We start from the raw sequence: 26519 nt of genomic DNA, 5'->3' as shown, positions 1-26519 counted from the left end.
TTGCATCTGGGAGACGGGAGGCATATGAATAAAGGCTCAAGTGTCTGGGAAAATTCTTGGCATTCTTAGGAGAGAGGTTTAAAGGGGGGCTGTTTGTTGGTTGTTTGTTGGTTGCTTTTCTTTTTCTTTTTTCTTTTTAGCATGAGGTTTTTACTGGGAGAGACTGCAGTGTGAGTTGGGAGCTGCTTGTGAGCATGCAGCAATTGGAGATGATTGACTAAAGTGGTGTCCTGTACCTGGAAGAATGGTTGGGAAGAGAGGGAAGTGAAGGCCACTAGGGTTTTGTCCTGCCATTGCTGAAGGGAAGAGCAGTGTCAGGCATCAAAGTGTTACTGTTTACAGTTTTTTAGGGCTGCTACAGTGGGGAAAACGTTGCTGCCCTTGGCATAGGCCCAGTGAAGACAGAGTTGCTCACGCTGTCTGAGGTATGTCGTGTGTGCCTGGCCATATACCACCACAGGGGAGAGAGAGGTAGCAGAGACCCTGAAGGATGCAGGTTTCATGTGGTCTAAAATTATCTCTGTAGGGTTTTGGATATTTTTTCTTCCTTCAGCCTGTTATTAAGTGCTCTACAACAGGGGCCTGGAATTTTGAGCACATGCTTAAGATTAACTGAAAACCTTCAGAGTTGTATATGTGCTTGCACTTTACAAATCTGCTTGAGATTAGATGGCATTTAGGTGTGACAATCTTAGCCTAAGTGGTGCTGAGATCTCCACGGGCAGTCTCAGCTGAAAGTGTGCTTCCTTTCATCTGCAGTGCCGAGGGCACCCATGAGGTCACACTGTGCTTAAGCCCTCTGTCAAGACTTACTATGCTCAGTGTCTGCTGGCTCTTGTGATATGACCTCAAATCTGGTCTCATTACCTCTCTTGGGCCATCTCTTTCTGCTCAGGAGACTGCAAAGTATAAGCTCGTTCATTAATGCTGTTGTATGTCTAATAGTCCTTAGCCTGGGAGTACAAGAAGGATAATATTTTGGTGTGTGATAGTGTGTGTTTGAATGTTGCTACCACCACAGAGGTGCTTTTCAAATGTTGGTGTTGCTGTTACTACCCCTCAGCTGCTGAGCTTGGCAAAAGAAGTGTTTTCCTCATGGAAATCTGAGTTGGTACTCACTGCTGGTTCTTTGCAAATGTCAAGTGGCATTTGTTGAGCCAGTATTTGGAGATGGGTTAGGATCTTGAGAGAGATGATTTGCCATATTTTTCTACATTGATCCAGAAACTGGGCCAAGCCCAAGGGAGTGCCTACTTGGACAAAGTAGCTGAATCTGGCTCTGACACTGTTTGCCCAAAGGTCTCTGGGCAAGTACCCAACTGCTGTATGACTCAGTTTACTTGTGAAATGACAATAAAACTACCAGTACCTCTGTAAGGAATCTTGCAGGGATAGATGTTTGGGGAAGGTCCCTCAGCACAGTACAGTTGGAGTTGGGGTAGTGGCCCTGTGTGTGCTGGACCCTAAAGCAAACCTCTCTGTTCCATAGTTTGCCCGGTCTGAGGGGCCAGGCAATGCCTGAGGCTGGCAGTCTGTGTGACCTTGTGTGTGGGACCAGCTTGCTCCACTTGCATTTAATAAACAGATAGATCTCATTCCATCCTTTCTCTACTGGGTTGCAAATGAGACTCCCTGCATCAGGACTGAATAACTTCCCGATTCCATGCATTTCCATTCAGGAGACAAGGGAATAGGATCATACATATACCAGTGGGGTTTGTATTAATCTGTGTTGAACGCACTGTTGTGGATTGTGGATGGGGAATGAAGAAGGTGAAGTCATTGCTTTGTGACTAACAGCAGGCCCCAGCTGTGCCGGGTGCGGAGCGCTGCCTGCCCCATCCCACCATGGGAGCTCTGCCAAAGGCACGTGGCCCTGCGGAGCGGGGCCTGCGGGAGCTTTCCCTCATCGTCCTCTTGCTGCTCTGAGTCATGCTGATCAGGGAGCTGCAATCTGTATGCTAGTGCTGTTTTATCTTTCTGTTTTGATGTGATTGTAAATTGGAAGGGAGAAGATCTGTCTGTGCTCTGCACTTTGCAGGGTGCCTGGCACGCTGAGCTGTGGCTCCATGTGCTACTGCGGTGTCCGTGGGGATGTCCAGTGCCTTGGGGACACTGACAGGCATTGGGGTGAAGATGATGGCCATACCCAGGGTGGAAGGAGACCTGTGCTGCAAAGTCCTAGAGGATTTGATATTGTTTAAGGTCAAGATGTCATCCTGGATTGAAGAATTTGTAAACAAAAGTGTACCTGGATAGTGGTAATTGACGCACAATGGAAAAGTACTGTGCACATGTTGTGCTATTGCATTTTGCTATTTTATATGTGTGGAAAACAAACAGAAAAAGAATGGGAAGAGAGAGACCTGAAATACTGCTGTTTGTGAGCTCTTGGAACAGGACAGCTCTCATCAGAAGGGCAGTGCCTCTCCCTGCACGTGGAGTTAAGTGCGGGGTGGGCATCTGGGGAACTGCAGCATGGCCACAGCCCACGGAGAGCCCAGAGCAGCAGCACAAAGCCTACAGAGGTGCCAGAGGGAGTCTTGGGGAGCAACAGGTACCTTTGAGTTTAATGTCACTGGTCAAGTGTAGGCTCTTTTTGTTTAGCAGAAAGAAGAAAGGACTGAGTTTCCCCTCCCTTTTCTCCCCTAGATCTTTGCTGTTTGACTTGGAAAATGTCAGTTCTTCATCTTTCTCGTTCATGTTTTGTTGGGTCATAGAAAAGAGAAAACGCACCTTGGGTACAGCGAAGTGCTGTGCTGTCCCTCGGGGTGTAAACACAGGACTCTTCACTGGAATTGTGGTTTGGCTGAACGATATGATTTTTGTTTTTTGCTCCCGGTCGTACAAGGCATATTCAGAAGTTGTGTGTATGCTGATGAGTCTGCTGTAGCAGGGCCCAAGATTTTTACATTACAACTCCCATCATGCCAAGTTCTTAAAAAAAGTTAAAAATCACCCTTTAAAGAAATAAACATCACCATTTATGATTGTGACATTCAATTTCGCTTTTGTTCATCCATATGTTTTCACCTGCTTTATTCAGGAAAACAAAAACAAGGGTTCTCTCAAGCAGAAAACACAAGCATATGTCACCAAAGAGCATTTCTCGCTGAGATTAATTGGAAGGTGATACTTCTCAATATCTTTTTCCTTTTTTTAACCAACTGATGTCAGAATGGTATTTTCTGTCCAAGTACCAGCCTGTTCATACTACTGCTTCTGGTGTGAAAGCAAGAACAGAGGCAGCACATCTAAAAGCAGAGCAAGCTGCTCTGCTCTGTAGCAGGAGCCCCAGCTAGGAACACTGAGCAGGAGGGGCGGCTGAATGTGGAGCTGATCTTCTCGCTCCTGCCATCTCCCATGGGTTGCACAGCCAGTGAGAAACCACTTTTCTGGCAAGAAGTTGCTGAAAAATGTAATGACATAAAGTGAAACCGATGGTAGTTTGGAGGTGAAGCATGAAGAGGCTGGAAAAAGAGAAAACTGTCATCAGATTATTTTTTTTTTAGATTTTTTTTTTTTAAAGGATGGTAGACACACTGGTTACTGTTTTAGCCTGTGCCACTTCTCTCATGTTTCTGTCTTCCTTGTCTACTAGGAAGAGCCGAATTACACACCATGTTCCACAGCTATGGTTTGTGGCCAACTGCCCCTGCTTCCTCCCCGCCCCATGGTCCCGCTGCACTGCAGGGTTTGGGGGACCCTGCTGTGGATGGGCTTAGGAAGCTGCTATGGGTTTGAAATGCTGGCTTTGGTGCTCTGGACAGCTTTGGGCTGGTGTGGTTGCAGGAATGGGCTCGTGTGCCATAGTGCATCCCCAGCCTCTAGCAGAGCAGGTCTGGGAGCAGGGGTGGCTGGTGCCTTACAGTGGGCATGAAGCACTATCTTTGGAGATTTCTTTGGTTCTTGTGGTGCTCAGCTGAACGTGGCCATCTGTGCTACCAAGGGCACGTCTGTCTTACTGCTGCATGCCAGGGGAAGGGTCCTGTGACGCAGCTGTCAAACCAGAGCCAAAGATCGATTTTCCTCCGGGATAGCTGTTGCTCTCGTGGCTGTGCCCCAAGGTGATGTTTGTGTGCTTGTTGTCTTGACAGACTCTGCATCTCTGCCCGTCTGGAGCATCTGTGAAAAATGTTTAAAAGGCTTGAAGTTTGGAAATTAATAAATTCTACTCTGATGAATCTTTTGTTTCCCTTGAAATTCTAGATTAAAAATATAAATGATCCCCTTGTCTCTCTGCTTCAAGCCCTGAAGATCAGCTCAAAGCACAGGAGACCTTCAAAGAGCGTGTTCAAAGGCCCTAAGTAAAACTCTGGTAGCTGCCCATCGTGGGATGCCATTAGTGACCCAGGAAGTGATGTTCATGGTGGAGGCCATCAACGAACTCTTAATTATCATGTTGCAAAATGACCAAATGGGCTTCCGGAAAGGTTGGCTGCCTGACGGTTGCTGGTAGCCCCAGGTTACCTGGTAGGATGCAGGAGTGTTACCTCTCCAGGCAATGAGATAAGGGACCCAATTCTCACCAGGTGTTGCAGAGAGCGGGAGTGTCGCAGAGACCAGTGCAACTGGAAAGGGCAGGGCTGGATTTCTGCCTGGCTCTTGCCGTGGCTGATCCCATCCAGCTCTGCCTGGCCTGCAGGGCAGCCATGTAACTGGCACCAAATGTGGGAAAAGTGCTACTGAACTCTTAGCTTTTGTTCAAAACAGAAAGAACAACACACATACACATACTCCCAGCTGCATTACTGCTGCCCTCATTCATTGAAGCATTTGTATTCTGGATTGATTATTTATGCTGAGCGTGGCAGGCTGGCTGCTTCTGCTGGAGAGAATTCAATTTTGAGTGTGACCTTGTCTTTACTAGCAGGTGAACTGTGTCAGGCTGTCCTTGAGCTAGCCTGGGAGCTGGCCAAAAGTGTTAAGCACTTGAGGTGAGACTCGCAGATCAGTTGCAGGTAGATGCAGGCAGAAATAAGCCTTAGATGCAGGCTGATGTGGTGGGTAGGTTCCTCTCCAGGGCAGGTCAGCACACTGAACACCACAACTGAACAGAAAAGTTGTGTTCCCAAGGCTCTCAAGTTTGTAAGGTTGATGGATTGGAAGGAAAGAATTAAACAGATAATTGTTTTTCTTTTTTTCTTTCTTCCTTTTCTTAGTTTTACAATTTTCCATCAGTTGTTATGTTACTCATCCTAACACAGCAACCATAGCAAAATCTCTTTGGAGGCTGGATGACAGTGCAACGCACTGCAAGCACAGCAAATGGTTTTGTGCTTTGGTATTGGCAGCATCTTGGACTTGAACCAGATTATTAGTGCTGCTTACAGAAATAAAAGTAAACTGTGCATTTCAAGGTCACTGACAAAAATATTTCACAGCTTTGAGAGATGGTGAGCAGTTTTGAGTGAGTGTATTCTTGTCCCGTAGCTCGCAGTGACCAAACGCCAAAAAAAGAGAAAGAGGAAGCCCTGTGCAGACAGATTCAGGTTTCCTCCGGCCAAACCATGACTGAGTTCTCAATGCAGCCTTGCCTAGCTGGAGCCTATTTTAAAATGCAGCCTTGCTGAGCTGGGGCCTGTGTTAAAATCCCGAGCACTGGTGCTGCCTGTTGCCTGGAAACCTCCTCCCTGTCTCGGGCACTCTCAGCCTAATCATAGCCATCGGCAGCCTTGATTTGTTTGCCTTCCAAAATGTCAGCCCAGGCTTCTGGTTTGTGTTTTTGTTTGCTTGTTTTTGTTGGTTATTTAAAATGAAAAGACACCAAGTGTATCTGTCAGACTGGGTGACTTTCCGTGGGAACGGCTTGCTTGGCTGTCACTGTGCTGTGGCTGTGGGAACCGGTGTTCTACGCTCTGTGAGATGTTCCCTCGGAGGGGCTTGAGGGGAGAGGAGAAGTAGGGACTGAGAGTTCCAGGAAGCCCCATGGGCTCTGCTGATGCACGTAGTGGCTTTCTAGACCTTTTGACAGCCTTCTCCTTAAGAGGAAAAGCAAACCTGAACAGCTCTGAGCCCGTTCCCAACACACATGCCTCCAGCTCCCCTTCCTGGGGACAGGTCCACAGCTCAGTGCTGCTTCTGGAAGGTCAGCACAGACTCACTTTGCTCCCTCAGTGCTGGGGACTTGTCCTTCAGCCCGGATCTGTCCTTGCAGAGGTCTTGGTCTGGACTTTAGCATTTCTGTGTGATGACAGAAGAATGGAACAAAGTATAACTTGGAGGTTTCCCTGTCTTAGGAGGCCTTTTAAATTCACGTAAACTTTTGGCCACCTTAAAACGTTAATTGATGTTCTGTCTCCCATGGGGAAACTTTAAATGATTGCTGTTTCCTCTTGGTTAGTGAGCACGATCGATCCTGATGGGATGGAACAGAATTGATTGCAGGAGCCCATCTACAGTTGGTGTTTCTGTCCAGGGGATCCCTTGGGAGAGTACTGGGCTAAAATCATCTGAAAGGTGACAAAAAATGCTAACCAGGACAGCCAGAAGTTTTATATGTGAGGCACAGAAACGGCTTCAGCTGTTCACAAGTTGTTCTTGTGATTTAAGTGATTTCTTTTACAAAGCTGGGAATATTTATTCTACTAAAGGCAAAACTAAAGGAGGCTTTGACATGAGATGCAGCTGAACAAAGGTTTGTGGTTGGTTTTTCAGATTTATTGCAGGCCTAGAGCAATGCACAAGGCTTATCACGTAATTTCTTTTATTTTCCTCTGGAGTTACTTTGAAGTTTGACTGCCAGCTTAAGCCCTTCTTTGGGTATGCTCTTGTCTCGCAGTCTTGGTGCTGAGACTTCAAGTACTAACTGCTGGACAGACAGAAGAACCACAGCCAGGCAAAGGGCAGGCACTTTCCATCCTTATCTTCTGCTGTGCTAGGCATCAAGAACAGACTCATTTACCAAAGAAGCTGTGAGGGTGAAAGGGTTGTGCTCTGAAATCTTGTATCCTCGTGTCCCTGAGGAGGAGGAGTGCTTGAGAGGCTGTAGGGGCAGTGGTCCGGTCCTGGGGTTCAGGCAGCATTGCTTAGTTCTCTAGAGAGGAGGCAACATCAGTTGAAATATTGGTGTAAATCCAAACTCTCCTCTTCTTAACCACTAGAAACAGAAACGACCCTTCTGCTGAATTCCTCTCTGCTGGAATTGTAGCAGATCTGGGCTGCCTTTCTGTAAAACACAGTGCATAGACCTGTTGTCTGCTCAGATGTTTATTGTCATAGTTTCTGAGCAAAGCTTCCTACAGGTGATCAGCATAGTCTTCCTCTGGGGGAGGGAGGAGACAGAAGGGGAGAACAAGCTGCATATGGGGGAGGCAGGAACAGGAACAGCAGAGAAACGGTAGAAAACTGTGTGATCACAGATGGTGAAGCAAGAGGGTTCCTCGCCCTGCCTGTGCAAGCAGCACCCCTGAATGCCTCAGTGAGCAAAACCATGCTGCTTATGGCAACAGCAGAGGAAAAAAGATCAAGTCCTCGGGGGGAAGGCAGAGTCTGTTGAGCTGAATTTGATGCTGGAGAGTTTAAGGAAATAAAATTAAAAAGGATGAGGAGAAATGAGTGCTAAAACACACAGTGGTGGGTTTTCCTTTGCTAATCTCTCCCAGCTGCTCACTCTATAGTGTTTTCTTTGCTTTGTAGCCTGGTAACTTAGTTCTCCCAGTTCCCCATTAGGATGGGTATTTCTCCCTCTCTTTTCTGTTGTTGTTGGCTGTCAGAGGGTTTGCCCTATGGTGTACCAAAACACCAGGTCTTGCAGGCAGCGTTAGGGTTTGCATTAGTGGCTCTGCTGTGCCTGGGAGGGTGGTCGTTTCTCTGGCTTGCTGGTTCCTCTCCTGTCTCTGACTTGCCTTCTCTGTGCAGTTCTGCTAATCTGTCATCTTCTCCCTACCAGAATGAAGAGAAGAGGAACCTTTCCCTGGGGGGCCATGTTGGCTTCGACAGTCTCCCCGATCAGCTGGTCAGCAAGTCTGTCACACAAGGCTTCAGCTTCAACATCCTCTGTGTGGGTGAGCACAGTCCTCTGCAAACAGACGTGGGCTGAGCTGGCAGTGTGGTGAGGTTGGGACTAGGATTTCTGTGTGTCCTGCTGTGCCACAGGCCTTGGCAGTGGCTTTCAGCAAGTCAGAAATGCCTGGTTTTAAAAAATGCATAGTAATTTTTCATAAACTTGAGCTCTCTAGAGCTTGATGCTTCAAGGCGAAGGGAAGACTTTATGTGGCAAGGTACGTATTTCCATTTGCAAGCTGGGGTTTCTGGCATGAGCAGCTTCTCAGGGAATCCGGCGTCCAAGTAGATGCAGTCAGATGCACCATGTGTGAAGTAAGAGCTGCTGGCGATAACTCTTGTCATTTCTGAGCATAATCCTGCATCCCAAAGCTGGGGATAAGAGGTTTTATCTGAGCTGTACCTGGTTGGTGCTTTGCCAGGTTGAATCGAAGGACTTGAAGCATGACCATCTCCCTGCTAGAAGAGGGAGTATTCCTGGTTTTTATTGATTCTAAAGTCTTTGTCTTGAAGCTTGTAAGCAGGTACAAGAGGCTAGCTTTAAAATAACCTCATATTCTTGTTTTTTAATTCTGATATTGATGTGATCTAGCAGTCAATACTGGCTATAGGGCTAGAATCCAATTCCTTCCAGTGATGAGATGAGCATTATTTTTACTTTGGCTGATTCTTGTGTTGTGTATGAGGTCTGACTGTAACCTGCTGGACCAGCAGAAATACATCCAGAGATGGCAGCTCCCTGCCTGGCCCTCAATCTGCCCAAAGAGAATGCGGTTTTGTATAGACACTGCAGTGAAATCCTGACAACGTTCACAAGGTGCTTGTGCCATACCTAACACACTTTGGCATATCCAAACCACAAGTGAAGCACAGGGCTGAAATCACAGTTGAACTTTATTGGCTTGTTCCTTAGCAGAAGGATAATTGCAGTAGAGGGCAATATGTTTTTAATTAGTGTTGTTATTGGGGACACCAACGTGGATACTCTTGTGTTCTCATCTGGCCATGCATTTGGGAAACACTGGGAAAAATTACCACATTCTTTCTTTTTTTGGGCAAGAGGAAAAAAAATAAAAGAAAGCAAGTACCCGTTGCCAGTTGCTGCTCTCAACTGTGCCCAAAACCAAACAAGAGAATGTGGTTTACATTAGTAGTGAGTTCTCCATATGACTTTCCTTCCATATTAATCTAGAGTACCAGGTTGGTTTTACTTCCTTGCACAACTCTTACCCACAGCTATAGGAAACAGGATGTACTGCTGCCCTATTCTAAGCACCATGTGGTATTCGTGGTTGTGCTTGAAGAAGGAAAAAGCCTAAGCCCCTTGGCAGCAGGCATGGCACCTGCCTTGGACAGAACCTTGCTCACCCTCTTGCTCTCCCATCGGCACATGACTGTGCTCAGCAGGAGCAGTGGCCGTCTCTGCCAAAGGTGCAGCATGAAGGGCTGCCTGGGATAGGAGTAGGGGGCAGAAGGCTGTTTCTTTGGACTGCCTGGCATGGGAGTGGGGAGCAGAAGGCTGTTTCCTTGAGTTTTGCCTCTCCCTGCTCCCTTTGCCAACAGGACTGTGTGTAGTGAATAAGGAGTTTAAACAGAGCCCCTCATAGGCCAGTCTGGAAAAGATCAGGGTCTCATTTAGTTACGAGCAGCAGTTCAAAGCCTTTCCGTCTCACAGACAGCATGTGAAACAAATATTCTGGGATGGAGCTTGGTTTGTGATGCATCCCAGGTGTCCTTCAATAGCTGTTGGAACAGGGGGCTACAGATGGGAAACTTTTACTGATCTTGGCCCTACTGGTTCTCCTTACCAACTTTCTCTGCCATCTCTTCATGACCCCATGTTCTCTCCCTCTGTGTATCTCAGAGGTTCAAGTTGGCAGAATTTTTTTCTACTACTGGGAAATTGAAGCTGCCTCAGAAGTGCCCTGCTTCAGTGCTTCAGCACTCTACTGAGGTCTATAATGAAAATGAATCATGGAACGTGGCCTCTGAAAATATTGTCATGCTTTGCCCTCTGTGTCACAGATGCTATGTGGCATTTTGGTATTGGTTTCGTTTTGTTCTCTCCTGAGCAGCATTGTTGTCTCCTCTTGGCTGATATGGCATGAAGAACCATGGGATAACAGGGCAACCTTGAAGGAAGCAGAAATACTACAGTGAAACTCCAGAGAACAAGAGCAAATATGAGATGAAACTGGCTACATTGCAAACACCATCGTCTGGGCTGGGCTGCAAAATCTTCCTGTGCAGCTAGAACTCCCCAGGGCAGAGCAGCACCTCTTGCTCTCTGTCAGACAGCTGCTCGCTTGCTGAGGTGGTTTGAATGCCTGTGGAAGCTCATGCCTAATGTCACAAAGGAGTTTGTTCCTTATTTCCTCCAGTTTGGCCAATTTTGTTTGCTGCACAGGTGGCCCTATCATCTCAATGCACGGACTTACTGTTTGTGACGTGTTGTGCATATCAGGGCCATCTTGAACAGTTTGCATGTACTAAGCCAGATCTCAGCAGCTCACCGTATACCTTGGGCAGAGCTTGCAGTGTTTTTCAGAAAGGAGAGCAAATGAGCCTGGTACAGCTTTGCTGTGTGAATGTGGGTGGGAAAAGGTTACAGCAGAATGGGCTTTAGTCCTTTTGCAGTTATTAATGGGATGTGTGAGACTACAGAGTTGAGGCAGTGGAATATGGACAAGCTGCTCTAAGACTTCCAGGCAGATCAAAGTTCAGCTGCACAGTGAAATCAGGAAACCCCATCCAACATCTTTTCTGCTGTGAAAAGAGGTTTTCAGTCTGATGGCAAGCTGTCCTAGCAGGTCTGGAGCCATCTGCCTCTTTCTCAGCATTGAAATAGGTCCCCAGATTCCTCCTTCACATGGGTCTCCGCTCTCAAAAAGAGCAGGTTCCTAGAGACTTTAACATTAAGATAAAGCAAAGAGGAAAAGTGATAAAGCAGCCTATTAAAGTCGGGAATCTTACACAAAGATGTGAGGGGAAACCTCATCGTCAGACTTCCCTGTGCCCCACTCCATGGCACACTGAACACCCATCGCTCTGTGCAGAGCTGCCGCATTGCCTGGAGCTATCTCTGTGGTGGGACAGCCAGAAACTGGCCCAGAGAATCCTCATCAGTAGGAGCAGCTGAGTTTTACCCCTCATCTGAAGACTCTAAAGACTGTACTGAAATTGCACTCCTCCCCAGCTTCTCTTATGCAGTATCCCAAGCAAAATCGGGGTACATGGAGGGGAAGATGGCGTGTTTTGCTGTGCTGTATGTTCTTCACTGGGGAGATGAGACCAAAGTGTTGGGTGTTAGCTTTCTATTAAGTATGGGTGGCCTTCAAGAATGCAGTTACCTTTGTGACAATTATATGTCTCTCCACACCCAATTTGTAGTCACTTTTCACAGTATAATTTAGTTCTGCTCTGTAATTACTGTTCTTTGAAGCACCTGTGATGAGTTTGTGCTGCACTGGGCTGATGATTTCTCCTTCCTAGGTGAGACTGGCATTGGGAAATCCACGCTGATGAACACCCTCTTCAATACCACATTTGAGACAGAGGAGGCCAGTCACTACGAGAGCGCCGTCCGCTTGCGGCCGCGGACATATGACCTGCAGGAGAGCAATGTCCACCTCAAGTTAACAATTGTGGATGCGGTTGGATTTGGGGATCAGATAAATAAAGATGAAAGGCAGGTGTCATGCCATCTGCTCGGTGTTTCTGGGCTTGCTCTGATGCTTTAGCCGGGAACTGCCTGCGGGGTTGCAGAGGAGCTGTCCATGTTTCTGTTATCAGAGTAGCTTCTTGCAGTGGCTCTGTTTCTGGGGACTGAGAGTAGAGCAAGTTGGATGAGAAGCCAAAAAGAGAGGTCACAGGAGGTCCTTCCAGTAGAGAATGGTGTCTTCCAGGAGCGTCAGCTGTTAACAAGCTGTCCTCAGTGTAGGGTTGGGAATTATCTGTTCTGGCAGTGACCAGTCTGTCTCATTTAATTACACAGACATCTTGCTCAAGCCCCAGGTAAAGGCTTCCTGGAACTCCAGGGTTTCTCCTTGGTCATGTTGCATTGCTACAGCCAGATGGCTCGGCCCTGAGATCAGGGCTAAGTTTGGTCTGTGGAAGTAGTCATCTTTCTATACTCTGCTGTCCTTAGACTTTGCCGTGCAGCCTCAGGAGACTCTTAAAAACCTTTTAGATTGTAAGGTCTGTGTGTAAATTCCACACTTTTCCTGTCATTTGAGTCGTACAACTACTTTTTGTATGACGCCATGATACGTCTATGAGAACTCCTTAAGCCTGCATACTGTTTAATTTGGAGCTCCAGTATCTGGGTTGCTAATGGTATGGTTTTAGTTACAGGCCGATAGTTGAGTACATTGATACGCAGTTTGAAAACTATTTACAAGAAGAGCTGAAAATCCGCCGTTCTCTCTTCAACTACCACGACACGAGGATTCATGTCTGCCTCTACTTCATCACCCCAACTGGGCACTCCCTCAAGTCCTTGGACCTAGTGACGATGAAGAAGTTGGATAGCAAGGTAAAGAGTTGGAGACTGTGGTCCCTCTTTCTGTAAGTGCTGATGCTTCTGTTAATATTGATTGGCACTTGGAAGGTTTAGTTCCCTCTGCGTAAGAGCTAGGCTCCTTCCTGCTTGTTAGCTGTTTTTAGGACTCTGGTAAAAACTTTGCCTTTCCTGGTAGGCTGTGGAGGTCTTTTTCCTTACTGGCTTTCCTGAAGAATGTCAGGTGAAAAACCTGTTTTCCAGCTAGCTGCGTGAAGTCTAGAGTTACCAGGGACAGAGGGGCTGAGAGGCACCAAAACTGCAGGTGTCCTATGGTGGTGGTCAGTACAGAGGAGAGAAGGGCTGAGGAGAAGAGCTGGCTGTGGATGCTGGCACACAGGGAACATGTGAGCTGTCACTGCTGCTAGTGCCAGATGATCTTCTGAAGATGTGAATGTGGTGAGAAGTTCTCGAAGTCATAGGAATCCTAAAAGTGGGTTGTGAGAGGATGTGTCTGGGGGTTGTTTCTTTGTGTATAATCAATTCTGCCTTAGAGGGCAGTGGGTTACTTAGTAGCACTGGTATTCCTGCAGCTCAGGGTGCCTGACACCTTTGGTGGTTCCAGGTGGCTTCCAGGGAGCTGCAGGAGGCTTCAAAGGTCACTAGTGGCAGCAGCATCTCTTATTTTCACATGACTTTCCTGTCTTTTGGAGCAGTATTTCTGCAGCAAGACGATTCCTTTCAGAGGACAGATGCTGATCCTCCGTACAGAGAGGGCAGCAAGGTGGCTGGGGCCCTGCAGAAGCTGGGGATGCCCTGGATCACACAGAGGGAATGCTCTCTTCCCTGGCTGTTATCCACGTGCAGCTCCATCGAACGTGCCTGGTGGGTAGCGATGCCCCTTGCCGAGTCTCTGCTGTGTGCCCTGGCCGCCCGGGGCTGCTGGCCTGCTTTTCCTTGGCCCCTCTCCAGAGCAGGCGCTGGCTTCCTGTTGCAGTGGGCTGTTTGTAACTGTGGTGGCAGTTACACTGACTTCACCAGGAATCCAAAAACTTTCCCTTAATAAACTCTTGTCTCTTGGCGTGGGGCCAGCATTACATGGTCCCAGAAATATGTTTGGAGGAAAGCTTGTGAACGATTCCCCTTGGTGCTGGTGGTCCCACAAAGCTTTTCTCTTGCTTTCCTTCTGCATTCCCTGCTTTTCACATCTCCCTGTGGCTGCCTTTAATGTGGTCCTTGGGTAGGACCAAAATAAATCCTTTGTACTTGTGCAGAGATGGGAACTTTGTGCACACGCAAGCTTTTTATATTTCTAAACTTCCACTTAAATAATCCTCTCTGAAGACATTTTATCCCTTTGCTCTTGTCTCCTTCCTTACCACTGTGTGAGAACATCTTGGATTTCATGGTGTGGTGGCCTCACACAAGCAGGCACATGGAACTGAATAAGTAATTAGAGAGTGTTGATCTTCTCTGGGTGTCAGGGGTTTATGTTGCGTTTCTGCATCAGTGACATCCCAGGACAGAAAGGTGCTTCCCAGGCACTCCTTAAAGGTTGGTTTGTTACAGTTCTGTGCCCCTTTCCCAGTACATGTGGACTGTTTGTGCCTGGGGGCCAGCAAGTGTGCAGAGTGAAGTGGGATGTCAGCAACCCCAGGCAGCTTTATCTGCTCCAGGCTGGTAACCATGGGTGATTACCATGCCCCAGCAGAGAGGGGACATGCACTGACTCATGTCTGTGGCCATGTGAGCACACCTGGACTTGGCTTTCCTCTTGGGAAGCTTTACGTATCTGATGGCCCTTGTTTTACAGTTGAAGGATGGAGCCCATGGAGATGGAAGCTGTATTGGAGGCAGTGCTCTGCTGCCTGCTCTGCTGGCTCTGGGACTAGTTTAGCAAGGGGTTCATAGGAGCCTGGCCCAGTTACTCCTTTGCTGCAGCACCCCAGTGGCACGGCATCAGGTGTTGGGCAGACTTGAATCTGTGACGATGGCAATAATGGATCTGGCTTCTAGTGTGAAGTTTACAAAATCCCTTCTACATAGAGCTGTTTTGTAAACAATCTTCCACTGTGCTGTAACACAAGACTTGCTTGGCTGAGCTCATGTCTAAGCTATTTGATTACAGCCAGAAGCATCTTCAGAACTATGTCTAGGTAGCTGAAGTGTAGCTGCCTGGCTGGTAGGTGGGAAGCGTGTATGACTTGGCAGGCGTTGGCTGCCCCTTGGGTTTAACCTGGGAAAAAGAGGAGATGAATAAATAACATAAATGAGAGAAATAAAACTGGGTGTGTATTGAATGAGCAGGTGATTTATTGATTTAAGCCACAGCCCTGCCCTGGAAAGTGATGGTCCAGTGATGTGCTGCCATGTGGGTTAGCCTCCAGTAGTTTCCAGCTGGTGTGTGCTGTTCACAAGCTGTGGCTAGCTACATACAAGCCACGGCTAGCTGCTTGCCCTTCATGAGCTGACATATCCCAGGTGCGTCACTGGCCAGTTGGGATGCTCCAGGCTCAGTTTGTGGCTCTGCTGCTTGATTTCTAAGGTAGGATTTACCTGTTGGCTTCACTGGGACTTGCATTTGGGAATTCTTTGGAGATGAAGAAAAGCCCAGCTGTATTTCAGAGGGTGAAAATGCTTGATAGCCTTATTTTATTAGAACAAATATTTTCTACCAGCTGACTTAATTTAGCACATTCTTGTTATATTTTATTTTTGGAGACGAGAAATAACTCTGTGGTCAGAACAACTTGAGGAGATACATGCCTTCACTGTCTTGTCTGAAGCACAGACTTCCTCTGGTCATAATTCTGGTTCCAGCAAAGACTGACAGCCAAGTGGATGCTGCACCCTTGTCACATTCAGTAGTTAACTTTACTGAATCTTTATATAGAGAATGTTGTTCTTCCTCCATTAAACTGAAGAGTATTGCTCTGGGATTTTTTCCTGGAACCTCAGATAGACATTACTGGTGTAAAAGCATGAGTGGAGAAACAGTTCTGGCATTGCTTCCTTCTATGGGTTTTCTTACAACTGTTCAAGAAGGAGAGGAGAGGTGACTTCTCTAGTTGGTTGTATACCAGTTTATTTGACACTAATCTCTGCCACAGACTGTAGCCTTTGCATAGAAATGTATGTGTGGATGGTGCTATAGGAGGGCAGGACATTAACAGTGACTGAAAATGGACTGAAATGGCCTGTTGTGCTCATTGTCAGTGTGCCTGGCTGCTGGAAAGCAAAAGCGCTGCACACAACAGCTCCCTGTAGTGCCTTTCTTCTCACAGGGGATACATGAGTCCTGAGCTGACCCTTTCTCTGTTTCGAGATGGTTGATCCAAACCTCCTCAGCTCTTAGCAGGTCAGGGAGGCACCCAACTGTGGCCATGGCCCTTTTAACCTTTGTAATGAGGATGTTGACATGCTGAGGAGTGGAGTGAGCAGCAGCAGACCTTGTTCTGTGTGAGTTTATAGTCCTTGGCAAAGGAGGCCAGGTCAGTGACTGAGAAAAAGAAGGTATGCATCCTCTCAGATAAATTTTCAATGAGCAAATTAAGACAATTTAATGTTGGAGCAAGTAAATGCTCTTGTATTTAGCAAGTGCTAAACCAGAGCAGGGGCAGAAAAGATGAGAAGTGTGGAAAAAGCACTGAGCTACAAAGAGAACTTGAGTTGGGAAAGCAAGGTCGTTTTTTTTAATGGACACCCGTTGGAGACCAAATGACTGCTATGAATTTCTACTCTGTAGGACAAAAAGCTTTGGCTGCTGGGCAATGTTAGATGGCAAATTGTACTTTCCCTTCCTTTATCTGAATTCTTCTGTTTCACTGCTATGAATTTGGCTACTGTTCAGACAGAGGAGTTTTGTTGTTTGTTTAAGCAGTGGTTTGCAGTATTGCACTTGGCTTTTCTGGGCATAGTAGCTTTATCTAGTAGAGGTTGCTGTGTGAGATCCTGCCTCACTCACTGTAGGTGTCCCAAGCACAAGGCCATAGTGAACCACATCCCTTCTGAAAGATGAGGCCCTCCTTTGCTCTTAATTTTTGTACTTACTGAGTGTGGGAGGACCTCCCTACCCTGCAGCTTGTGGGTGGCTTTGTGAAACCTGGGTTGATGCAGCTGCACAGTGTGATGTGCTCAGTGACTACTGGTGTGAAACCAAAGCTGAGCAACGACAGCACAAAAAGGACTCTCTTGTCTGCTTTGTGGCACCCTGCACTTTCCCCAGGTGGTCTGTGTAATCTGTGCAGCATGCCCAAGTTGCAATCTTCTCCAAGAGGCACAGGGAGTCCACTGGAGGGATCTGCAGCTGCTGTGAAAGCATCTGAAGAATCCCTGTTCTTTCTGCTTCAGCACAGGAAGGTTTCACATCTGCTCACTGCAGCATTTCATCCTTGAGCGTGTCATCCAAAAATGGTTTGTCAGCACAGACAGAAGTGGATAGGTGATAAATCGAGATGTGACAGTTACGCTGCCTCTGCCTTCCTCAAAGTGTGTAACAAAATACATAGCAAGAGCGGAGGCTTTGATCTGCTCGTTGTGTATTTAATGCAGGATGTTTGGTTTATCTGAAAGCCTTGTAGCAAAATTAGTCCTGGAAAACTCTTCCCTCTAGTGTTCAGCTGGGCTTGTGCTGCAGTTCACATGCAAAACCTAACACCTTTGTGGGTTTATGAAATGTAAAGCAATCACTAGGGTAGGACTCAGGTCATTCCCCATGGAGCTGCCTGCCAAAATGCTGCTTACCTGGATGGTTTTCCTTCCTTCCTTCCTTCCTTCCTTCCTTCCTTCCTTCCTTCCTTCCTTCCTTCCTTCCTTCCTTCCTTCCTTCCTTCCTTCCTTCCTTCCTTCCTTCCTTCCTTCCTTCCTTCCTTCCTTCCTTCCTTCCTTCTTTCCTTCCTTCCTTCCTTCCTTCCTTCCTTCCTTCCGCTGTAGGTGAACATCATCCCAATTATTGCCAAAGCAGACACCATCTCCAAGAGCGAGCTGCACAAGTTCAAGATAAAGATAATGAGTGAACTGGTCAGCAATGGTGTGCAGATCTATCAGTTCCCCACAGACGACGAAGCAGTTGCTGAGATCAACTCTGTGATGAACGTGAGTAACGCTGCCAGTGGCATTGCTGCCACGAGTTGTGCTGCACAAAAATGCATTTGAAGGGCAAGTTTCAGTGGGATCGTCCAGATGTGAAGTCTGTTTGAAAGTTGAGCTGTGGATCTGACAGTCTCCTAATGGCTGTTGCATACAGAATTAATTAAAATGTGGCTCTTGTTTAATCTGTGGCCTCTCTGGAAAACTCGTCTCTAAAGTGTATTTTATTGAATTTTTTAAAAATGTTTTTTTTCAAAATTCATTCTGTCTGCTTTTAGGCTGCTTTTCATATGAGGGGGGAGAAACTTTGGATAAGAGTTTTACAGTCAAGATTTGCATTAGCTGTCTGACCTACAGAGGCTAAACAGAGAAAACCCAACCGAAAATAAGGAAGAAAAATAGGTTCTAATTTTTCTTCTTTTTTTGCAAATTCAGACCTGGATGAAGCATGTGCATAACACTTTCAGGTTTCCTGTGCCCTAAATCACAGTGTAGCTATTGCAGCTGAAATATTTCCACGTTGATTTCTTTAACACACAAAGTAGCTTTTCCATCAAAGTGATCTTTTCCCTGCACAGCTGTTTCTGATGAAATGCTTTGTCTCACAACCATTTTTTTTAATTAAAAAACCCCAAACTTAAGAGCCAATCCATTTTTGGGCCACCTTAGATATGTGTTTTCACTATAGCAGTTTGTTTTTTTGCTGAATCTGTGAAAAATTTGGAGGATGCACTCTTTAAAATAATTGCAATCTGTGTGCATTGGAGGGAAAAGTGGCAGTCGTGCTTGCTTGGTTTTTCTTTCCCCACCACCCCCAAAGGAAATGTTCTTGGCTGCTTCTCTTCCTGTTCCCCACTTCTAGATGCATTTCCCCTTGCAGGCGAGGGACTGCCATGAGCCCCGTCCCGCCAAGGCTCTGGCTCTGCAACCACTTTACCGCATGCCACAGGACAGTGCCCCCCTTACCCCCGTGCCGAGTGCTTTGCAGGCTCAGAGAGCCACAGGCACACATTGCATCCTGCACGTGTCCCTTCCTCCCAGTGCCCACGCGTACACGGCTGTGCCAAGGCCTGTTTGTGGATGTCTTTGCTTGTGCTTTCTGCGAGGCAGGGAGTGCCTGCTCTTGGCGTGTGGAAAGGCTGCAAAGAACAGCCTGACACAGGCATAGAGGGAGATCAGTAATGATCGTGATGTTCCCACAATATTTTCCCATCCGGTTCGGTGTAGCCAGTGTTGCTGGTAGGCTGTGCTATGGCCCCACACTGCTCTCTCCTATAATATCCCAGTTCATAGTAGAGACTGTTCTGAGTATTGGAGGCTGATGGCCTCCGAGGAAGGATGTTTTGAAGTAGATCTTGTGCCCGAGTGCAGGAAATCTAGTGGCCAGACTGACCTCTGAGAGGTTCGTCCATGCACTCAGTCCCTGGCCTTGGCTCTTTCAGGCTCATCTGCCCTTTGCTGTGGTCGGCAGCACAGAGGAGGTGAAGGTTGGGAACAAGCTGGTGAGAGCTCGGCAGTACCCGTGGGGAGTGGTGCAAGGTAAGGTGCTGCCGGCTGGGTACCTGCCTCCAACCTCCTGTGTGCACAGACGTATGCATGTGCACACGCTGCCACCCTCCCCGGCTCTGCCCTCCTACCAGTGCATGTATGTTAAGGGGCCTTGTGCTCAACGGTGCAGAAATGCCCCTGCAGCCTTCTGTGGTCTGGCCAGACTTCCCTTTGAATTCCCATTCCTGCTGGCAGACAGGAACTGTCAATGGGAATCCCTGCATCCAAGGGGCTGTGTTGTGCCCTGACAGCAGGTAGAGGCCCTTGGGAGGGGAGTTTCTGGGGTTAATCTGTACCTGCTGTTTGCTGACTTCTCGCTCCGCTTCCATCAGTTGAGAATGAAAGTCACTGTGACTTTGTGAAACTGCGGGAAATGCTGATTCGAGTCAACATGGAGGATCTTCGGGAGCAGACTCACACTCGCCACTATGAGCTGTACAGGCGGTGCAAGCTGGAAGAGATGGGCTTCAAGGACACTGATCCAGATAGCCAGCCCTTCAGGTGAGCAGCCTTCATGTCTAGCATCAATTTGGAGCAATAGTTTGGTCTAACACCTGCAAAAAATGGGAGATTTGTAGGTGATAGCCACAATGCTGGGCTGGAAAATACTAGCACTGGGTCTGAACTTTGCAGCTGACTTCGGTAGCATTCCCTTCCCTGCCTGTTTGTGTTCAAATAAAACAGGCGTGTGTTTCCCCATCCCTAGCTCATTGGTATCCAAAGAGTATGGAATTCGTTTGCTTTCTTTCCCTAGTCTCCAAGAAACATACGAGACCAAAAGGAAAGAGTTCTTGGGTGAGCTCCAGAAGAAAGAGGAAGAAATGAGACAAATGTTTGTTAACAAAGTCAAGGAGACGGAGGCAGAGCTGAAGGAGAAGGAGAGAGAGGTGGGTGTGCCAAAAACCTGAGGGAGCGCCAGCATAGGATCTGGGTCTGGGCAATGTATGAATCCTGGAAAGCAGATGCAGCTCTCGAGCAGACCTCACCAGCCAAAGCACAAACACACACACACACACCTTCCCCCACTCAGAGAAGGGGACGCAGGGTAATGTTTGCAGAACAGCCTCACTGGTTTCAGTGCCTCAGAAACAACAGTTCCTCATCCTGTGCAGTGTGTGGGAGACTCAGTGGCTGCTTGGTGAGTGAAGGGCTGTGCAGGGTGTCTCAGTGAGTGTTTTCAAAGGAGGCAGCCAGGCTGGAGTCGCCCAGCTCGGTGGTGTGAGGCCATGAGCTGCTGCTGTGACTGGGGAGGAAATAAATGGACCGTCTTCAAAAGCCAGGATTGTTCATCCTGGAGAAGAGGAGGCTGAGGGAAGATGTGATTACTCTTGACAGGAGGTTATAGCGAGGTTGGAGGTTGGTCTCTTCTCCCAAGTAACAAGCAATAGAACAAGAAGAAATGGCCTCAAGTTGTGCCGTTGGAGATGAGGAAGAACTTTTTCACTGAGAGTGTTGTTAGACACTGGCACAGGCTGCCCAGGGAGGTGATGGAGTCCCCATCCCTGGAGATACTGAAAAGCTGTGTAGCTGAAGTGCTAAGGGACACGCTTTCTCCTGGTATGATATGTGGTGTCAGGCAGAGCTGAATTTATTCACTGCTTTTGGTGAAGAGGCTGTGATTGCCCAGGCGTCAGGTGTGCTGGGGGGCTTACAGAGTGCAGGGGCCATGTCTGCCAGCTGGCTGCTCTCTGGGAGGTGGCGAGGGTCTGTGTGGGGTGTAACAGCGGCTGTGGGGGGAATGCTGCTGCATGGCCGTGCTGGATGTGATGCTCAGAGGGTTTGTCTCCCATCAGCTGCATGAGAAATTTGAGCACTTAAAAAGGATACACCAGGAAGAGAAACGGAAGGTGGAAGAGAAGAGGAGGGAGCTGGAGGAAGAGATGAATGCCTTCAACAGGCGGAAAGTAGCGGTGGAAACCTTGCAGTCCCAATCCTTGCAGGCTACCTCACAGCAGCCGCTGAAGAAGGACAAAGACAAGAAAAAGTAAGTGACTGGACTTGAGTCTTCCTCCTCTGCCACTGAGGACCTGGGTGTCTGCTTAGATGCTTTAATGTTTGGTAAATTGCTTAGAGAACAAATGGAAAAGGGGATTTTAGAATCCTGATTCCTACTCTTTTGACCCTTTGCTTAAATCAGAGGAGAGACTGGGCTCCTTTTGTGCCTGGGCACTGCCTCAGGGAACCCTTGGTGGCTGCAGGTGGGAGGGATTTGCAATTTGGAGCCATTCTCTAAAGGCTGAGAGGCCTGTGGGGTTTGCTCTTGCCCCTGTGACAGCCAGCGTGAGTGACCCTGCAAGCCCTCTGCTCCTGGAGGCCGACAGGACAGTGACTAGAAACAAGCTGCATCTTCGTCTCAGCAGAGCAGAGTGGGGACAATCCTAACACAGCTGTCATGTCTTACAAATGAAGTCGCCCATCATGCACTATCTCACTGTCAGCTGTAGGCTTGGGGCCTTCTATGCAGAGTGGGCTTACTTTATTTTTAGAAGCAGGGCTGTATAAGAAGGAATCAGCAGCTCAGAGTGAAGATTCATTGGAAATTCATTAGGGCCCTGTGTAAAATAGGGCTCCAAGACACAATTCTGCTGACAAGAAGGTGCTTTTTCCCTGAAGCCAGAATTCTTATCTTAGCTTGCTGCAAGTTAATTGACGTTGCTGAAGCCAGCAAGAGTGTGGAGGGAAGACATGTAAATAATGCTCTTTCAGCTGCTGATTCTGTAATGGTGGAGCAGGAATGGGGCAAACATTTGAAAAGGAAAGGTGATCCTGCTTCTATTCAAGTCAGACTTCAAGGAATGCTGGCTAGAGAGCAAAATGAAAAACACCAACAAGCAAGCTGGTAATTCTGTTATTCTAGCTTTTCTGTTACTACTTCTTGCTTGAAGGAGTTTAAGAGTTTGAACAGCATTCTGGCAATCCCAGAACAGGCTGGTGGCAGTGCTTCCTGAGCCTTTTAATGATGAACTGGAAAAAAAAGACCATCCAGAGTGGCACCGAGTTTGTTCTTGATAACACAACATTTGGTTTCATGTTGCTGATAAGATCTTGTGCCTGTCCTTTCTCTGCTGTGAACCACAGCACTAGAGAAGCTCTTTCTGTGTACTGACATGTGAGTGGCTTGTTCCTTCCTGTGGAATGGTGTGTATTACTTGATGAATTTCCTTGGAATATAAATGTGTTGGTGTTTAAAACCAAAGCCCTCTCTTCTGTAGACCTCTTGGCATGCTCTGGGCATATCCCACCTCACCCACAGAATCCAAAACAGTTGGTAAAATAATCTGCTGAAAAATAGGGCTTAATCCAGCTAAACTCACACTTGAATTAGGGTCTGTATACAGGGGCAGCCTGGAGCCATGGTCTGCTTTTGAAGAAGGTGAGCACGCCAAGCCACAGGCTGAGTTGTGTGAGCGTCACAGGTCACGGGAGGCTCTGATGGGGCCGTCCTGTGCGCGCTGTGGCCACCCTTCCACTCCCTCTGCCTGCCCCACAAATAGGGCTCCTGTGCTTTGCTGGTTGTAGTCCACCTGCAGGTGTGAGTCTGGATGCCCTTCTGCTGCTGAGAGGCGAGGAGGCAGCTCAGGAGGCAGCTCAGCAGCTCCGAGGGGCACCCTCAGCATGTGCTCTGTGCTGTAGGGCCCCGCCTGGCACCGGGGCAGGGGGCTCACTTCAGCTCTGGAGCATGACTGGAGGACGTGTACCATCACCAGGAATTAAATTAATAAATTAGGCAGAGGAAGTGTGGTTTTGATTGGGTTTTGAGGTAGGGTTTTTTCAGATCTGTGAACTGGTTGAAAATGTGGTATTGGGGCTTCTGCTCAAGAAAGACCAGTGACCTCTCTTCCCAGATGCCCTCTTTGTGTGGGAGGCATCAAAAGGAGCTGGGGGGGGTCTTGTGAAACCTGTGTGTTGGAGAGCACTGCCCTAACTCATCCCACAGCTGTATCCTGGGAGGTTGATTTGATGGGGACCCCACAGACCACTTGGGCATTAAGAGAATCTTAGTATTCCCTGGTTGTCTCTGCCAGCTTCCTTACTGAGACCTTCTAATCAAACCAGGCTGGAAGGCAGCTGGCATTTGGGAAGCTGGTGGCAGGCAGGGTCCTCCCCCAGGACCAGCAGTAGGGTTCAGGCTTTGCTCAGCAAGGAACTGGGTCTGCACAGAGCTCAGTGTGAGATTAGCCCGGAGTTGTCAACTCTGCTTGCATGGAGATGGGAGAATTGCAGGTGCCAAGGGGATATAAAACTGTTTGTGCTGAGGTTCTCTTCTGTGCTGGTAGCTGCTGAGCAGGCTGTGCTGGGGGTTTGCTCTTGTCTGTGAGTCCTTCAGATGCCTGAGAAACGTTTGCTCGTCTCTTCCTTTTTGTTTTTGTTTTTAACATATTTCGCTTTTGTTTAATTATCATAACTTTAATTCATGCTCTTTGTTTTGTTTCTTTCAGTTAATCACACACAGACTTTCAGGCCAAGAGGGGACTTGGTGCTTTCATGTGTTAAGTTGCTTGAGTTTCCCACCCCGTGACCCTTCTCATAACATTGTGTGAGTGGACCAAAGTGAAAGAGAAAATGAGCATCTTCGGTGGTTGCAGTGTAACGACTCGCTGTTCTCTGTACAGGACTTGTCGGGAGGTTTTGAGGAAGTCACCTTTCTCTGTACATTTTGTTAAAGTCAACTAATCCCTAAAGTAAGAGGTTTTGTTCTAAACCCAAGTGACTGAGCAGCCATCTGTAAAGCAACCATAACTGTTTGTCTGAACTCATCTTACCCACCAGCTAAATAATTGCTTTCTAGATTTGTTGTTTTTCTTAAATGGCTAAGGTGACTGCTTGAGGCTCGTCTTCCCTCCCCTGTACGTGCACAGATGTGAGGAGTGGGATGAAGAATGCTGAATCATTTATTTTTCTAACAAAATTCTCAAATACATTTGTAGAATGGGTAGAAAACCACAATGCTTAGACTTTCTGCCCTGGGAATCGTAGTCAGAGTATCCCTCATTCCAGTAGTTATGTATTTTAATCCTGAATTACTCTAAACACTTTCTACATCATTTATAATATATATAAATATATATATATAAGAGCGAGAGAGTGGTTAATAATGTTTGTGGGACAATGTTTTGAATTTTCTTTACTGCTAAATAGAACATTTATATAGAAAGATTTTTCATAAGAGCTTGTTGTATAATGTGGAACTACAGGACTTTGTGTAACTTCACAGTTGTCATTCACCAATGTGTTTTACTGTTGTGGAAAAACTATTTAAGGAATCATCTTTATTTTCAGTCTTTAACCTTAAACTTATTATGTGCCTAACAAGGAGAACCCTCTGATCTTGATCTATGCACTGTATTTATGCCTATAGGCTCCGTTCCTCTTAGAAGGTGCTTCCTTTAACACTCCTCAAGCCTAGAAGCCACAGCCTTGTTTTCCTGGGCCACTGAGCTTAGGGGAATAATTCAGATCAATATTATTTTTTTTTCCACTCAAACCATTTTGTGATAAGGCAGGGTGATAATTGAATAGAAGCTTAGTGGCTACGTTGTCATGGAAAAATAGCTGGACCCAATTCCATCCATTGGCTAACAGGCTAAGAGAAGGCAAATATCTCATATTGACCCCCACATGGCATCTTTATAGTTTATAAAAACACTGGCTGGCTAAGTGTTAGTTATGAGTGTGTGCATTTTTATTGAGTTATTAATGTTACAGGATTTTTCTGCTGTGTTTTTGGGTTTTTGTTGGTTTTTTTTCCTGGAAAACTTGTCTCTAAGATGTCAGCAAATCCCTGGTTTGATGTACAGATGGAGGTGCACTGCCTGGTGTCTGAGCGGTACAGGTCTGCCTGAGCGCAGCATTTCACTGGATTGGAAAATGAGGTTCTTTAACTTGCATATCCCATTAAAGCAGCTTTGGGGTTGTTTTTTTCTTTCTAATTACATCCTCAGGTGTTAAACCGTTTTTGTATGGACACTGACCTTTAATATGGATACAATGAAAATGGTGTCAGTGTTTCTTGATGCTTGTAAGGAGGAACCTCATGAAGATGTCACAGGTACTTTTTAGAACAGTTATGCGTGCTTGTTAGGAGTCTGCTGAAAGCTGAACATTTAATTTTTAAGGCTGTGCCTCCAGGTTAGATGTATTTTAAAGAGTAACTGTCAAATGTCAGGAGAGTTCCTGTGTTTTTTTTCCTCAGAGAAAGGTGCAAGGGACCCAGCCTATTGTTACATGCAGGACGAAAATTCCAGCTCACCCCTGACTACATCTCCAACCATGTAGCAAATTAGGGGCAAGATCTTGATTTTTGCTCATGACAGAAACTCTGGTGCACTAACTGCACGAGTAAGCAGCACGGTGTGGTTCTTGGTTTTGCTTCTCAACGGTGCTACGTGGGGTTGGACACAGCAATCACGGGTGACACTGGGTGTGAAAAGAGCCACTCACTGTCACGCTCTCAGTTGATAGTTTTCCCCCTGATCTCATGCTGCAGCCAGTGGGATCTGTGCAAATGATTTCTGTCTGCCCTGGCTCATCAGAGATCCACTCTTTTTTTCCTAGGCTGCCAAGTAGTTAAGAATAAAGATTATAACAGTGAATGAGTACAAACCTTCAAATCCATGGGCATTGTGGAGAAATTTCCAGCTTTTTCTGGTGAAGACATTCAGAATGTATGTAACAACATTTTGATGATGATATTACCTTGACTTGGTGTTGTGACTGACATACCTTTTCCTTGCAGTCACTTGTTCTTTAGAGCGGTCACATCATAATCTCCCCAATGGACGCAGTCTTCTTTTTCTCCTCTAGTACTTGATTTTTCTTTCTGGCTGAGACAAGATTTAAGTAGGTCGTATGTAGGGTAATTCTGGATCTTATTTTTATTTAACAAGTTACAAATACATGGTGATTCTAATCTCCCTCCAGTCTGAAGATTTACATCTCATAGGCTAGAAGGGAAAGAAAAGCCCTTCAGAAATGACTGGAGCTGTTCTGTTATACACCTTTCAGCTGTTTCATATGTTTATCTGTAAAAGGTTGGTATTAACAGGAAAACTGATCCATTTTAAAAATCATTTAACCATTTCCCTTCATGTATGTTGCCTGCTTTCTAATTTAAAATGTGTTTTGTGGGGCTCTAAGCTCTGCAGGTGCCCCGTCTGGCTGTGCTGGGTGCCCTGTGGTGGAGATGGGGCGTATGTCTCGGAGCACCTGGAGGGAGCCCGCTCAGGGGGAGCAGCCTCTCCGGCGGGCTGCATCCCTTCGCTTTGTCATTCCAAATGTGTTGGGGTTTTGGTATTTGATTTGATTTGATTTTTTACTTTCATTCCTTTCTACTCACTTTGTACTTTTTTTTTTCTTTTATTAAATCTCACATGTATTTTGA

The 26519-nt window shown here is 46.9% G+C and overlaps 1 protein-coding gene across 2 annotated transcripts in view; it reads left to right on the top strand.

Annotated features, from left to right (window-relative positions):
* Positions 1-26519, top strand: part of SEPTIN8 (septin 8) — a 35444-nt gene extending 8925 nt beyond the window's left edge. Inside the window, exons 2-10 of one of the 2 annotated variants that reach the window (XM_062002146.1) lie at positions 7892-8006; positions 11497-11692; positions 12358-12538; positions 17435-17596; positions 19033-19129; positions 19471-19639; positions 19893-20025; positions 20932-21122; positions 23578-26519. In XM_062002146.1, the coding sequence (XP_061858130.1) occupies positions 7892-8006; positions 11497-11692; positions 12358-12538; positions 17435-17596; positions 19033-19129; positions 19471-19639; positions 19893-20025; positions 20932-21122; positions 23578-23581 (1248 nt within the window). In that variant the 3' untranslated portion in view covers positions 23582-26519. Of the gene's footprint in view, positions 1-7891; positions 8007-11496; positions 11693-12351; positions 12539-17434; positions 17597-19032; positions 19130-19470; positions 19640-19892; positions 20026-20931; positions 21123-23577 lie in introns of both variants that reach the window. The other variant, XM_062002145.1, reaches the window with a different exon arrangement.

The sequence above is a fragment of the Colius striatus genome, chromosome 9 (genome assembly GCF_028858725.1).
Source record: "Colius striatus isolate bColStr4 chromosome 9, bColStr4.1.hap1, whole genome shotgun sequence".
Classification (NCBI taxonomy): domain Eukaryota; kingdom Metazoa; phylum Chordata; class Aves; order Coliiformes; family Coliidae; genus Colius; species Colius striatus.
Note: the sequence above shows the minus strand (reverse complement) of the source record. Positions and strands in the feature narration are given on the sequence as shown.